At 34.9% G+C, this 14,729-nt stretch overlaps 1 protein-coding gene across 1 annotated transcript in view; it reads right to left on the bottom strand.

The window, feature by feature from the left end:
* LOC150102277 (ionotropic receptor 40a-like) overlaps nucleotides 1-12,719 on the bottom strand; it is a 96,363-nt gene extending 83,644 nt beyond the window's left edge. Inside the window, exons 1-2 of the mRNA XM_090399549.1 lie at nucleotides 12,712-12,719; nucleotides 12,580-12,589 (exon numbers count right to left, since the gene is read on the bottom strand). Coding sequence (XP_090255675.1) covers nucleotides 12,580-12,589; nucleotides 12,712-12,719 — 18 coding nt within the window. The remainder of the gene's footprint in view (nucleotides 1-12,579; nucleotides 12,590-12,711) is intronic.
* Nucleotides 12,720-14,729: the final 2,010 nt, after the last annotated feature.

Raw genomic sequence — 14,729 nt, 5'->3', positions numbered from 1 at the left:
TAAAACCATGAGTGATATGTTCTGTTAGTCGGTGAATTTGTTGTACTGTGTTGTGAGCTTTGCGAAACCCAAATTGCTCATTTGGGATTATTTTCTGTTTGTCCACTGCTGATTGTAGTCTTGATAGGATGACCTTTTCTATTACTTTGCCAAGACAGGAAAGAAGACTGATGGGCCTGTAGCTTTGGGGAATTTGTGGGTTATTACCAGGCTTTTTCAGAGGTATAATGTCCAAGATTTTCTAATCGGTGGGAAAGTACTGGAATCTTAAAATGGAATTGGTAATATTAACTAGATGAATTATGGCTTTCCGTGGTACTAGCTTTATTATTCTATTGGTAACGCCGTTGGTGCCCGGAGCCTTTTTGTCCTTCAGATGGGATGTAATATTGATTATTTCTGTTGAAGATGTGGGGTGAAGATTTCTGAATCATCCTGAGACTGTGTTAACGCTTTTCTAACTTTACGATGAACTTTGTAAATGTGATTAATATTTACGTTTTCATTAGATGGGCTGCATTGATTTTCCAGATTGTCAATTAGGGCTTCTACTTTTTCTTCATCTGAGTGTGCAATTCCAAGATTGGTCTTCAAAGGAGGAAGTGGTTGTCTTTTGGTACGAAGAGATTTTACAAACTTCCACATGGAGTTATCTTCTGGGTTGATTTCCCTGAGTTTGGATTCCCATTTGGAATTCCTGTGCATCTGGAGGGCTTCTCGGACCTGTCTGTTCAGGTTGTTTTGTCCTGAGGGGCTCTGGTGTTGTGATATCGCTTTCTGGCTTTATTTGTGCCCTAATCAGGTCCATTATCTCTTCTGGGATCCAGTTTGGAGCGTGGAATACAGTGGTTTGAGTGACTAATGCTATTGCTGTGTTGATTTGCCTAGTTAAATTGTTTACAGCTTGATCTATTTCTTCTTTTTTACGAATGAGAGTGGGTGGACCGATGTGGACTGGGAGAACCTTAGAGAGCTTATCCCATGGTAAGAAAGAATGATGGGGAGAGGGCTGATCTTGAAGTCCTAACCTGAGCAGGATGGGATTATAATCTGAGTTAAGCTCTTCTAATGTCTCCAGCTGGTATTGATATTTGATGATATTGATATATAGGATAACTATATCTAATACATCAGAACTTCCTGATGGGCTGTAGTGGGTCCAGTTACTATTGATGAGTTGAGTAACGTGTAGTTGAATAAGGTACGGCCTTTGGGGTTGATTGACGAACTGAACCGGGCCGTATGTTTGGAGTTTAGGTTTCCTGCTATAATTATGGAATTCGTGGAGCCGAGGATGGAGTCTAAGTCTGCTGTCAATAGTGGAATGCTGGAAGGATTGTACGCTGTGTAGATAGATTTTGAGTTTGCCTGCGTTATTAGTGTGCACCTCCACACCTCAAGGTTTAGAGTTTGTGAGAGATTTCTGACTGAAATAATCGATCAAAACATAGTCCTTATAAGGACTGGCTTAAAGGGGCGAAGCAAGAATGCTTTCATATTCCCCGTTATCTATAGAGGACTGTGTAGGGATAAGGTGTTATTGAGCAATTATTAAAGCTCTGATCATGGCAGGAGGGTAACAGCAATAGCCGAGCCTCAGTTAGAACTTTATTGGCTACAGCATTGCCATCCATTACCCTCCAAGGGTATTGGATTGAATGAATCAATCACTGCATCTCACGGTCGATTGATCCCTCCATATCCAATTCCTCGATCAAAACATCCTTATAGTCCTTATAAGGACTGGCTTAAAGGGGCAAAGCAAGAATGCTTTTCATCTTCCCCGTTATCTGTAGAGGACAGTGTTGGGATAAGGTGTTATTGAGCTATTAAAGCTATGATCATGGCAGGAGGGTAACAGCAATAGCCGAGCCTCAGTTAGAACTTCATTGGCTACAGCATTGCCATCCATTACCCTCCAAGGGTATTCGATTGAATGAATCAATCACTGCATCTCACGGTCGATTGATCCCTCCATATCCAATTCCTCGATCAAAACATCCTTATAGTCCTTATAAGGACTGGCTTAAAGGGGCAAAGCAAGAATGCTTTTCATCTTCCCCGTTATCTGTAGAGGACAGTGTTGGGATAAGGTGTTATTGAGCTATTAAAGCTCTGATCATGGCAGGAGGGTAACAGCAATAGCAGAGCCTCAGTTAGAACTTCATTGGCTACAGCATTGCCATTCGTTACCCTACAAGGGTATTGGATTGAATGAATCAATCACCGCATCTCACGGTCGATTGATTCCTCGATCAAAACATTGACAATTGACATTTATGTCTTTAGGGGTGAAGCAAGATGCTTTTCATATTCCCCGCTATCTGTTGTGGTTGCAGTGAAGGTAAAATTTATGAGCAGAATGCTCGCCCTGATTGGGCATGGAGATTATGCATCACTAAAGGACGCCAATATAGCTTTTGGTCTTCTGTATCGATCAAAACATACTGATCTTTGTCCTTCATCAATGCACCACATACACAAATTAACAAGGTGTGCTTAGTAAAATTCAGTTTTTTACTTTTTACTTTTATGATTTTAAATTGAGCTGATTTATTTAATATTATTATAATATTTTATATAATATTATTAATTTTTACTTCTCCTATCTTTAATTTTATCAATAAAAAGAAAAAATAGCTTATTTTATTCCAACTTATAGTTCAAAACAACCAATTCGAGTTTGCTCACTGGGTGAGCAACGTATAAAGATATGACGTCATCAAAGAGGATTATGTAGAAGCCTGAATATAACGTCATAATGCATGAACGAACAAGGACAGCTTAAATACTTTTCAGATGATTCTCAAACTCATATTTCCAAATGTTTTATCTACTGCTTTTCTGCTGTAAACTTTTTTGTTTAATGAATTGGTATTAACTCAAATTAATTAAGGTACATTATTAAATAATGTAACTTAAGTTAGGCTGTTTAAATTAAACATCAGTCTATTGTATAAATTAAGTGGATATTAAATCCAACATCATCTCAAAGCCGAATACAGAAACTATAAAAGTTTCGTATCCCTGTGTGGTGGCCAGGATGAGAATAAGGATAGCACCATTGTAGCCCATGCATGTGGGCTACAATGTATTCTTAAAGACTTTCTTTAAGAATAACAATGCTGGGAATGTGATCTTGGCAAGTGTATCCTAATAGTGCTTAAAGACATGTGTCCGAAAGCTATTAACTGCTCATTTAGTAGTAATGTTTAATGTCTAGGAACCATATATGGCTTTGAATGGTTTTGTATGGATGGACGAATTTTGATTTGTGATGAGTTTGGATTTCCATACATTAGTTAAGATTTTACGGAAATGAAGAGCTTTCCGTCGAATGTAGAAACCAAGGTACTAAGGTTTGTTGCCTTCCTAATTATAATATCTACTGAAGATACACATATCAGCCACTAAGTTAGAAACCTTTATTCAGATGTACGTAAATGTCACTTACGCAGCGTACATGGAAACTACTTTGTCACGTGCTTCAACAGTGTTGATCTCAATGGAAAAATCAGAGGATCTTCCGGAGTAGGATAAAGGGCTTATTGTGGGTGCCGTTCTGGTCGAAGCCACGTTGAAAACAGCAGAGCTACCTTCTCAAAAAGGTAAGCTATCCCGAGTGTTTAATCAGTAGAAAAATAACACACATTGCTTCTCAGACGACGGTGCCTGTTAGACACCGTCGTCTGAGAAGGCTTGTATGGGGAAAACAGAACTTCCTGTGTGCAACAATTGACCGAAGTATTTAATGAAGGCTGTTCGATCCATATCACACTTCAGTGAGATAGGGAATTGAAGAGAATCGGTATTGCCAGTCGCATGTCTATACGGACCATATTAAATAAAAAAAAATTTCTAATTCAGTGACTGTATTTGTATGACCATTATATAAATTATAGTTGTCAATATATAAATTATTAATAATCAAGAAAAGTTAATGTTCCTGTCACTATAATAATCAGTTAAATTGGCATCGCTTGTGCCCTGTTTATTGTTTTGTTTTGTTTAATTGATTTCGTTCATTCACTTGAAATAAATGCACATCTTGACATAGTTTCTAAATTTGTGTGAAAAATTAAAGCAACTTCTTCGTAAGCTAGTATTAGTAGTTGATGTTATAACTGACAGTTTATATTATCTGTCAGTTATAATATGATCTGTTATATGATTATATTATAACTTAAGATTCTGAAGATACTAAGGCAATTGATGTGAAGTTATTAGCGTCTTTATACAAGTAGTCAAGTCGTGAAAAGAGCTTTTAGAGAAAACAAATGTTATCGCTTAAAGCAGGTTCATTAAATATCATAGCTTCAAACGCAAACGGAGATCGTTTGTGAGATTAATCTGATCTGTTATATATACGAAATTCCACCAACCTTAAAATATTGCTTTCGTACTGGGGGTCGCGCAACAACCTGGTGACCTCCAGAATTCTAGACTGGATCCAGAAGGGGTTTAACATATGTGCGAACTGATTCGAAAATCATCGCTTGACCACAAAATTTTTAAATATTATCATATCTACATGCATTTTTAAGAATGCTTCCACTGGTGTGACCATCACTGTATCCCTAATCATACGAAAAAGGCCATCTGTGGCTTGTCAACATCAATTAATGATTCGACTTTAGACTCAACGATCTAACTTCTCGTCTTTTCTGCATTCCGCTTAAATGTGTCCTATTGTAGGATGAAAGAGATGAGACAGATGTGAAAATTAAAGATATGAAACGAAGAAAATATCTGTGTCTGTGACCAGAAAATCTTGGAGATGCAGTTTCTTGGGACACGAATCAAAATGCCTTTGAAATGGTGAGCGTAGCATTGAAACTTGTCTACTGATCGAAATGCATGGCGTGAATTACAGTGTAAAATGAAGTAACCATTATATAAGTAGCTATGTGTGAATTTGAGACCAATGCAAGAGTAGGGTCGCACAACATAAAATTCGAGTGAATAAAACAGTGCGTTATTAACCAGAGGACGACGTTAAAGATCGCTAAAGTACACGTAAAATCAGCTTCACGTGATCCATAAACTTTGCCTGATCTTTCATGATCTCAGGGCAGTTTTTATTTTTGATATAAATCTTACAGCATTGAATAAATTTCACAAGGATCTAAACTTGACATTCAGTTTTCGAATCGGAGATTATTTTTCTTCCTATGTGGCATTGTCCATGGAAATCAGCCGTAACGAAATGCATAAATGCATTTAGCACTTTATTTTGATTGGCAGCCAATAGAGTAGACAGAGGAAAGAGCTCTGCAGGATAAAATTATGTTTACAAAAAAAAAAAAAAAAAAAAAAAAAAAAAAAAAAAACCTTATGAGTAAGAAGTAAATCAACAAAAATAAAATAAATATTGGAAATTAAAATATATTCATTTAATTTATATATCTTAAATTACAACGTTTCGATGAGAAAAGCATGACGTGTACGCTAATACATAGTTACAGCAGCGAAGATGCCACTACACAAGATTTATCGTTTACGATTTCTCACAAATCGTTTTGTGAAACCGTCGTTCCACTAGGGTTTCCCAGGTGGGTAAGTGGTTAACTGGGTAGTGGTGTCTCCGTCACAACACTCTCCGGCAATGCATTCCAATCACTCGCTACACTCCACTCAAGACACCTGCGCCTCACCACTCTGCTCACGTCCATCTTATACAACTTCCCGCGAATGACCTCTTGTTTCCACTTTCTTCTTCTCAATTCTATGTAAATAAACCACCATCCTCATTAATCTCGTAACGACTCCTTAATAAATCATATCCTCCCCTTCTCCTACTATCCACTTGTCTCTGCAATTTACATTTTCTCAATCTGTATTGATGCATGGCGTGAATTACACTTTAGTCAATCCACCTTAGTCAATCGTGTCTAGACCACTTCCAATATCTCATTATCCTTTTGAAAACCACGTGACCAGATCTGTGCACAATAGTCCATAAGTGGCCTAATCAAACACTTATATAGTGGAACCATAACACCCTGACTTCTACACGTTAGGGAGAAGTCAGAATGCTATTGTCCCACTATATATATGGATCCATATCCACAATCACTACCAGATCTCTCAACTCCACCACCTCCTCCAAGATATGATCACTAATTATATACTCCGCATCTCATTTTTGTTTTCGAATTTTAAACCTTTACTAGGCCTCTAACAACTTTGTCCATTTAGCCTGATCATTCCAGTTTCCTTGCAAAAATGCCACGACATCGATTTCGTTTCTGACTGTTCATCCAAGTTTTACATCATCTGAAATCAAATGAATATCAGCATAGTGAGGTTCGACAGTCACATGTCGAACCGCACTATGACATGATCGAGTTACAAAGTTTACCGCCAATTTCTTTTCTCTTTTATGTCTCTTTCTACTTGATATATTTAAGGATAAGTTCTCTTTTTATCATATTCGAGATCAGAATAATATTGTCATGTCGAAGTAAGACAAAGGTGCAATAATATATCGATGGCTTGATTACAAACGAACTATTTTACTTCTGTTTTAATAAGTAATACACATCGGCAAATACCAAGCTCCGATTAGGTTCATAATCGAAACTGGAACTCCAGTTGGTGAGTCAGAGGTTAATTCCAATAAATTGAAATAAAGTTGAGGGCTTTATTTTCTTTATTGTATTATTATCATTAATTTTTATTAATATTTATTAGTACGACGTTTATTAAGCCATAAACTTAGACTAATCTGTAAATATACCGTATTACAATACTCACAGTATAACTTTCTTTTTTGTTAGCCGCCAGCCAACCCCAAAGAAAATAGATTGTATTCCTCTGACTCCTTCAGAATGCTTGCAGAAATACAAGATAAAGATACAACCTGATAGCAACCGGATAAATTTATCAGGTTGCTCGTGCATACCGGAAATATAACAATGCGTCGAACAACAATGAAAATTAAGGAAACGAATCATGTGATAACAATATTTATTATAAACACTTTGCAATGGACATCACAAGCAGAGAATTCAATATAAAAGGACATGGTGACGTCATCCATTGTTTCCATGTTCAGTAGGGTATATATAGCTTGAACATGAGCTGTATCTTTGCTAGCTGGTATTTATTTTGAATAAATATAACAGGACGAAAGTGGTGATATTAAAGGTCATTTTTATCTTTCTCCTGAAATATTTAGCCAATTAGCCTGAGGGAAGGAGTGGAGAGCAACTAGTACAGGAACATTGGAATCCGACTGTGAGGTACCGCATTGTGGCCTCATCTAACCATGTGAATTGTGACGAGAGCTAAATATCGTTGCAAAGTTCAGCCGATCAACACCTAAAGAGGAGTGGAGCGGGTGTAGGCAAGGTGTGTTGACGTATATACAATCGCAGATAGTAAGGTGACCATGGCTTTTTATTTCCTCTGCGAAGCTGGTGTGCGTGAGAGTTCATTTTAGAGGCTGTTGGAGGGAAGAGGCGAACGAAGGTGATAGAATACTTGCATGAGAGGGTGTGTTTGCTGCTTTCGTGGTCGGCAGTGGATATGGATTAAGTAGCAACGACATCTGTGTATATTCTGACGTCACGTACAGTGTTCACTCCTATGACAGGGTACTTCGTCCGGCTTCGTTCCAAACGCCGGGGAAACTTGGTGTTTCGTACGCAACCGAGGAATGTACGCTGGTGAATCTGTACGATGGAAATCCAAATGGTTAGTTTCTACGTAAACCAGATTCCACGCTTAATTAAGAGTCGGAGGAAAATGGGATAGGAAAAACTGCGTGCAGGTTGAGGAGCGGTTGAGGGCGTCTGTTATCCTATCAAATGATTTCTTCCGATTGACTGGAAACAAAGCTTTCTCGCAATTAGCTTTTAATAGTGGTGAGTTTTGTAAATCACGAATACGAGATATGGAGAGAATGGGGTTTTTGTACCGCAATACTAAATGACGATTTCCTCCCCCCCCCCTCCCCCTAAAGGAATGATGAAATCGTTTAATAGATTCTTTAATAAACATTAATTGGTTAGAACAAATATGCTTATGATTTTAATTCATGTTCATTTATTTATGAAATACAGGCTAGAAACATACCGCACAAAAACGTTGAGTGTGTGTGTGTGTGTGTGTGTGTGTGTGTGTGTGTGTGTGTGTGTGTGTGTGTGTGTGTGTGTGTGTGTGTGTGTGTGTGTGTGTGTTTAATAAAATGCACAATCGATTTTTGTGCATTTACGGAATGAAATCCCCGAACATTTCCAGCAGAAAAATCCTGCTTACCCATAACATAGATCGACTGACGGAATAAACTTGTAACACAAAGAGTTCTTCTAGTGGTCGACCTTAGTCGAACTTAAAATGGTCTTTCTTCATATTGTCTAGCATTGGGGATTTAAGCGCTATTTCATTCGGCTACACAATATACGTAGGATTTATTTGTCATGCGAAAATTACTTCGATTTTACTTCATGTCGCTGTGAATAAATATTTTTAATAAAATTAATCTACCTACTTATTATTCTACAGATTCTTTGGGTTGACGAAGCAAACTTGAAGCAAAAGACATAGCCCCGAGACACATAAAAATACTAATCTATAAAGCATTACGTGAAAACATTTTAAGATATGCAATCACATCATATGCATTCCGCGCAGACTACAGACTTAACAGGCTACAAGGGTTGCAAGATAAAATGGTAAAACTGATATTCAGGGAACAACCCACTGTTATGCAGGAAGCACGGACAAAACACAAAATATTTAAGGTGAAACACTTATGCCACTACACAGTCATGTTAAAACACTACTACAGCCCAACATATAGAGTAACCAGAACAACATATCAAATAACAAGACCACAGTCAACAAACTACATAACACATAAGTACAACAATCACTACAGCAAAGCCACCCGAATAAGCTCTGCTACGTACCTGACATGATAAACAAACTGCAGTTCTGGGACAGAAACCTAGGGATATACAGAGAGCTGAAATGGCGCTATATGAATACTATAGCGAGATTGAAAATTAGAGCAATTCCTGTTTCTCTCTCTCTCTCTCTCTCTCTCTCTCGCTCCCTCCCTCACACACACACACACACACACACACACAAAAAAAAACTATGATAAACCCCTTTCAAAAAACACCACTACAAGGACACAAACAATCGCACCATGTCCAAATTCAACCCTAGTTGAAAAAAAAAAAAATTGAAGTCTTCCAAGCACGTACCAACAAATAGTAAAATCAACACTTGGCTTGTGACCAGTATAGACACATAACCACGAAAACACCGCCTATAATCTTCCTCAGATAAGCTCTACAAAGCTTCGAGGAAGAAATCAGAAATGCTTCCCAAAGAAAGAAAAGAAACAATTATTAGTATTATTATTATTAATCGTGCATAATGTACACAGACTGTAAAAAAAAAATATTTGTTACTAATATTTAGAATTTTAAATTCGGTGATTCCTATAATTTTATAATGTAATTATTATATGTATGCAAGACATACTAAGGTGATTAAAAAATTATTATTATTATTATTATGAGATAATATCATTAATATAATATTACTATGTAACATAAAAAATAATGTAATAAAACATTATTTTTATTAAAAAATTATGTAAATAATGAGTTTATATTGTATGTTTGTGAGAATTAGGAAATATAATATTTTAACTGCATGTACTGTTTTATAATCACACTTTCTCAAACTGAAAAAAAAAAAAGTAAACTACATCATGTAATATTATTTCACTTGTGTAACTCTGAACTACATAATTGTAAATTATTACTGTGATTATTATTTTAAAAAATAGCAAAAACTATGTTATCATCATTATTATTGAAATCTCATTATACGTAGGACTTAGTGCTGAACTTTGTAAACTAATATACTGAATGTTACTCAAGATGGTCATTTTATATATATGTAAATATTGGAGAGAACAATAAAAAAAGTATTATCATTATTGTAAGAGAAATTAAAAACTGCGTTAGAGAACTAACGGAAAGAGAGCATAATTTGAAAGAGAAAACGGAACTCCGACAAGAACTAAACTCTTTAAAGCAACAGTACGCACTCTTAAACCAACAGCAGTATAAAATTGATCTCCTCATGAATGGTCTCCCAGAAATTCCAACGGAACCTTTAAAAGACACGGCAATTCAACTCCCATAGAATCAAGAGATATCCAGTCAGTACATCGATTACCACAAAAAAGGAAAAGAGAAAGTAATCGCTGTCCTCCCCCCCCCCCGTCATGGTGCGACTCACTAACAGCCCAACAAAAGTTACTCTTAGAAAAGCTAGCAGAATCAAAAAACCAATAGTCAAGGATTTGAATGGGGTCCACGACAATACCCCAGTATATACTTGTCCGAAAACTTAACGCCATATTATCAGAAACTATCCAACCACACAAGAAAAATAAAAACAGGGAAAAATTACCAGTTTAAGCAAAAATATTCATTAAAATATTCATTAAAAATATTCAACACAAGACGCAAAACCAATCCAAGTAAAATCTGTAGAAGACTTCAACGGGCTGTCACATTAAAAGGAATATTGACGGCTCGTAAAGAAGGAACAGCACACCAACCTACATGAATGCAGAAGACCACCAAACAGATGTAACCAACACAGAATATGACAACTGCCACATTCTGAAATCGATAACAGAATGGAAACAAGTGACTTCCTCCAAAGAAATGACTATCTATTCTCCACATCTACATCAGAAGCATTCAAAAATACCGGCTGACCCTGCAAGCTTATCTGAAGGAAGATATAGACAACATGGACATTTTAATACTGACTGAAGTATCTGCAACAAACGAAGAGGCATCCACCTACCAAATTCAAAACTTTCAGCACAAACATTGCACACAAACTAAGCAAGGCGGCTGTATAATAATATTTACCAAACATAAACTAGACGTAATAGAAATAAACTATAAATTAGAATTTGCAGAAAACATATGCATAGAAATTAAAAACATCAAACAAGAAAACTCCTTGATATTAAACGCAATATACAGACCATCCAACTTAAGAATTACAAAATTTCTAGATGAATTAAAAAGATGGCTTTCAGACACGGACTTAGGGGCCTCAGAATACTTGATAATAATAGGAGACATGAATATAAACATTAGGAATAAATAACATAAATAACAACACAGAACAATACCTACACAGCATATAACATAACCCTTTAAATTAATGAATTTAAGAAATTTTATTTGATGTACAGTCTTATATAAGTGCATCATATGTAGATAATTCTAAAAAAAAACTTATGTGAATTAAGTAAAAAATAACACTATTTTTATCACTACTTTAGATCAGCTTCCTTGTCATCGACGAAAATTAATTGCTGACTATTTCTATTCACTCAGTTACAGGGGGATTGAAATGAAATATCTTCTAATAAACTCAATTAGAATGGTGAAATATCCCACATGTTTTCTGTCATCATACATAAAGTGAACTTCAGATAAGAATGCCTTGAATTTCATTGATGGGGCAACAGTAAGAAGAGACTTTGAATGAATGAAATGAAATACACTTTATTTGCTAATAATTCACTTTATTGGTAGCAAAGGTAAGATAAGGAAAAAGAACAGTCCTCAATATCACAAATAAGTAACAAAAGATATAAAGAGTAAGTGAGTCAGAGACAGAGAGAGAAGAGGTGTTTATCTGGTACACACTACGCACGGAACAAAGTCATATTCGTTCCATATTCCTGATTCCATCCTAAGTGTATACATATTAAGTTCTTGTATCTTTGGTTCTGTTACCTTGAATTCGTCTGGCATGTAATGGAGGCAGATACTATCCCTCATGTCCCAGCTGCTCCTTGTAGATGCAAGGTAGCCTGCGTATTCTACATTCCATCCTTTCTTGCATGTGGTCCTTCCGGTGAAAACAATTACCTTCTCTTGATTGTAAACTTCACAAACGGCACATGGAATACCATTGAGAAAGACTTGGTAGAAGTCCAGTAACGGATTGGGAGAATTTCCGTACTTTAATCCTCCTATAAAGCTACCAACAGTGTTGACAATTGTGGACCCTTTCTTCTTCTCCTTCCCAATCGGTCTCTGTCTCTCTGGAAGGCAAAGGTAATTGTGACCACCTCCGTAATCCGAGACCAAAGAGGAAGACGCATAACCAGGATAGAGAGTACCAGTGTTCTTTCCAATGCAGTTTCTCTTTCCCCATACTACGTAAGTGACGCTGATGAACTGCATGGAATTTTCAACTATACAAAAAAAAAAAAAAAAATCAATAATGAATGTCAGTTAAACATACACGCTAAATTCTATTGAACTTTTATTTATTTTAATTTAATGACCACCATTTCTATTTTTAAAAAAAAATATATGTAAAATGTTAAAATAATGTACAAGAAAACTTATTATCCTGTGGTAAAATGTATGAATAATTATCTTTAATCAATTACAATTACAATTACATTTCCATATCTACTTAAAAATCCGATAGATGTCACTGGTGGTGTATAAAGTTTTCCTTACCTTAAAATCCATTAAAATGTTTTCAGTACATTTCAAAAGAACTTACCTGCAAACTCCTATAAGAAAAAATAAATAAATATATATATTAGACTCATATCAAGTTCCACAATAGCTCTAATTATATCACTGAAAAATGTTCATTTAGTAACTGTTAATTTTATCGCTTTTCGGTGCTTACCTACACATTGTAAAGGAACATTATTTTACTAACTAAATAAATTTTTCGAAGAAATCCCTACTATTTTAGTTCGTTAGTAAACATAAATTCGGAATGCATTAATTTCCTACAAAATCACTAAAGTGGGCATTTCACGTAATTAATGTAAATCATAGGTTCCCAAAATGGGAGGTACCGCCTCCAGTGGGCGCTGAAGCCTTCTGGGGGGGGGCTATTAGTGGAATCAGAAGCATTTGGGGGCATTTAGGCGGTCTAGGGGTCGGTGGTTCTTTATAGAAGAAATTAATAATATATATTTAAAAATTAATTATTTTCGTGATTTTGCGATTAGATAATCATTTAAAATTTAAATATCGCATTTTAATTCATCTTATGCCCGTCTTACACGATCAATTTGTTTATCAATTTTCTATTTCAATTATTTAATCATTTGAAAATTTACCAAGTCAGATAGAAATAGATGTCAATTTTCTTTGTCAATGAGAAAATAGAGCATATATATATGTGTGTATAATAGGTTATGTTTACAGTAGCAAATATATTCGTTATATTTCATTTCAAAATATATATAAAATATATAAAACCACTTTTCTAATTGATTTGTATAAAAATAAACCCAATTTTATATAATTTAATATTACGAGTAAAAATAATAATGGCAAGAAAGAAATAAAATCGTAAATTTTAGTTAGCCTAGTTATATATATATATATATGTATGTATGTTAAAAATACCAAGCAATTTTAAACCTGGTTTTACTCCATTTCCCAAGTAATTTATAAATTTCAATATATATATATATATATATATATATATATATATATATATATATATATATATATATATATATATATATATATATATATATATATATATATATATATATATATATATATATATATATATATATATATATATATATATATATATATATATATATATATATTATTGTATATATATATATATTATATATATATATATATATATATATATAAATTTATAAATTTATAAATTTATATATATATATATATATATATATATATATTGAAAAAAGTGAAAACAAGGGTGTTACGTTTATCGAAATATCAGTACCAGGAGATAGTCGGATTGACAACAAAGAAAATGAAAAAATTACAAAATATCGCGATTTGCAAATCGAAGTTGAACGAATCTGGCAAAAGAAAACAAAAGTTGTTCCCATAATAATAGGTGCTTTAGGCGCCATCCCTAAAACATTGAAAAAACATCTAGAAGCACTCGAGTTAGATGGATCAAAGATTGGGCAGCTGCAAAAGGCAGCTTTGTTCGGCACAGCTTTCATTTTCAGAAAGTATTTCCACAACTCATAGGCCCTTGGGTAGGGCTCGAATTAGTGGAATATAACCAGCCTTTTCTTAAGACTGAGGAAGCAAATCAAGCTTTGATGAATATTATATATATATATGTATATATATATATATATATATATATATATATATATATATATATATATATATATATATATATATATATATATATATATATATAGTAATAATTAGTTTAGCTGACAGCATATTATAGAGTTTATGTCATGTTAAATTTATTCCATAAATTCGTTTTAAATGAACTATACAACTTGGCCTTATCTTTATAAGGACTGGCTTAAAGGGGCGAAGCAAGAATGCTTTTCATCTTCCCCGTTATCTGTAGAGGACAGTGTAGGGATAAAGTGTTATTGAGCTATTAAAGCTCTGATCATGGCAGGAGAGTAACAGCAATAGCCGAGCCTCAGTGAGAACTTCATTGGCTACAGCATTGCCATCGATTACCCTCCAAGGGTATTAATCACCGCATTTCACGGTCGATTAACTCAATTCGCTTCCTCCCTACAACTTGGCATTATTATGCTATTATTAAAGCTCTGATCATGGCAAGAGGGTAACAGCAATAGCCGAACCTCAGTTAGAACTTCACTAGCTACAGCAGTGCCATCCATTACCCTCCAACTTGGACATTCAAATGATCGTAGCTGTTATGTG

This window comes from Typopeltis vanoorti, chromosome 10, assembly GCF_054136105.1.
Source record: "Typopeltis vanoorti isolate ZY-2024b chromosome 10, IOZ_Tvanoo_1.0, whole genome shotgun sequence".
Taxonomy (NCBI): Eukaryota; Metazoa; Arthropoda; class Arachnida; order Uropygi; family Thelyphonidae; genus Typopeltis; species Typopeltis vanoorti.
Note: the sequence above shows the minus strand (reverse complement) of the source record. Positions and strands in the feature narration are given on the sequence as shown.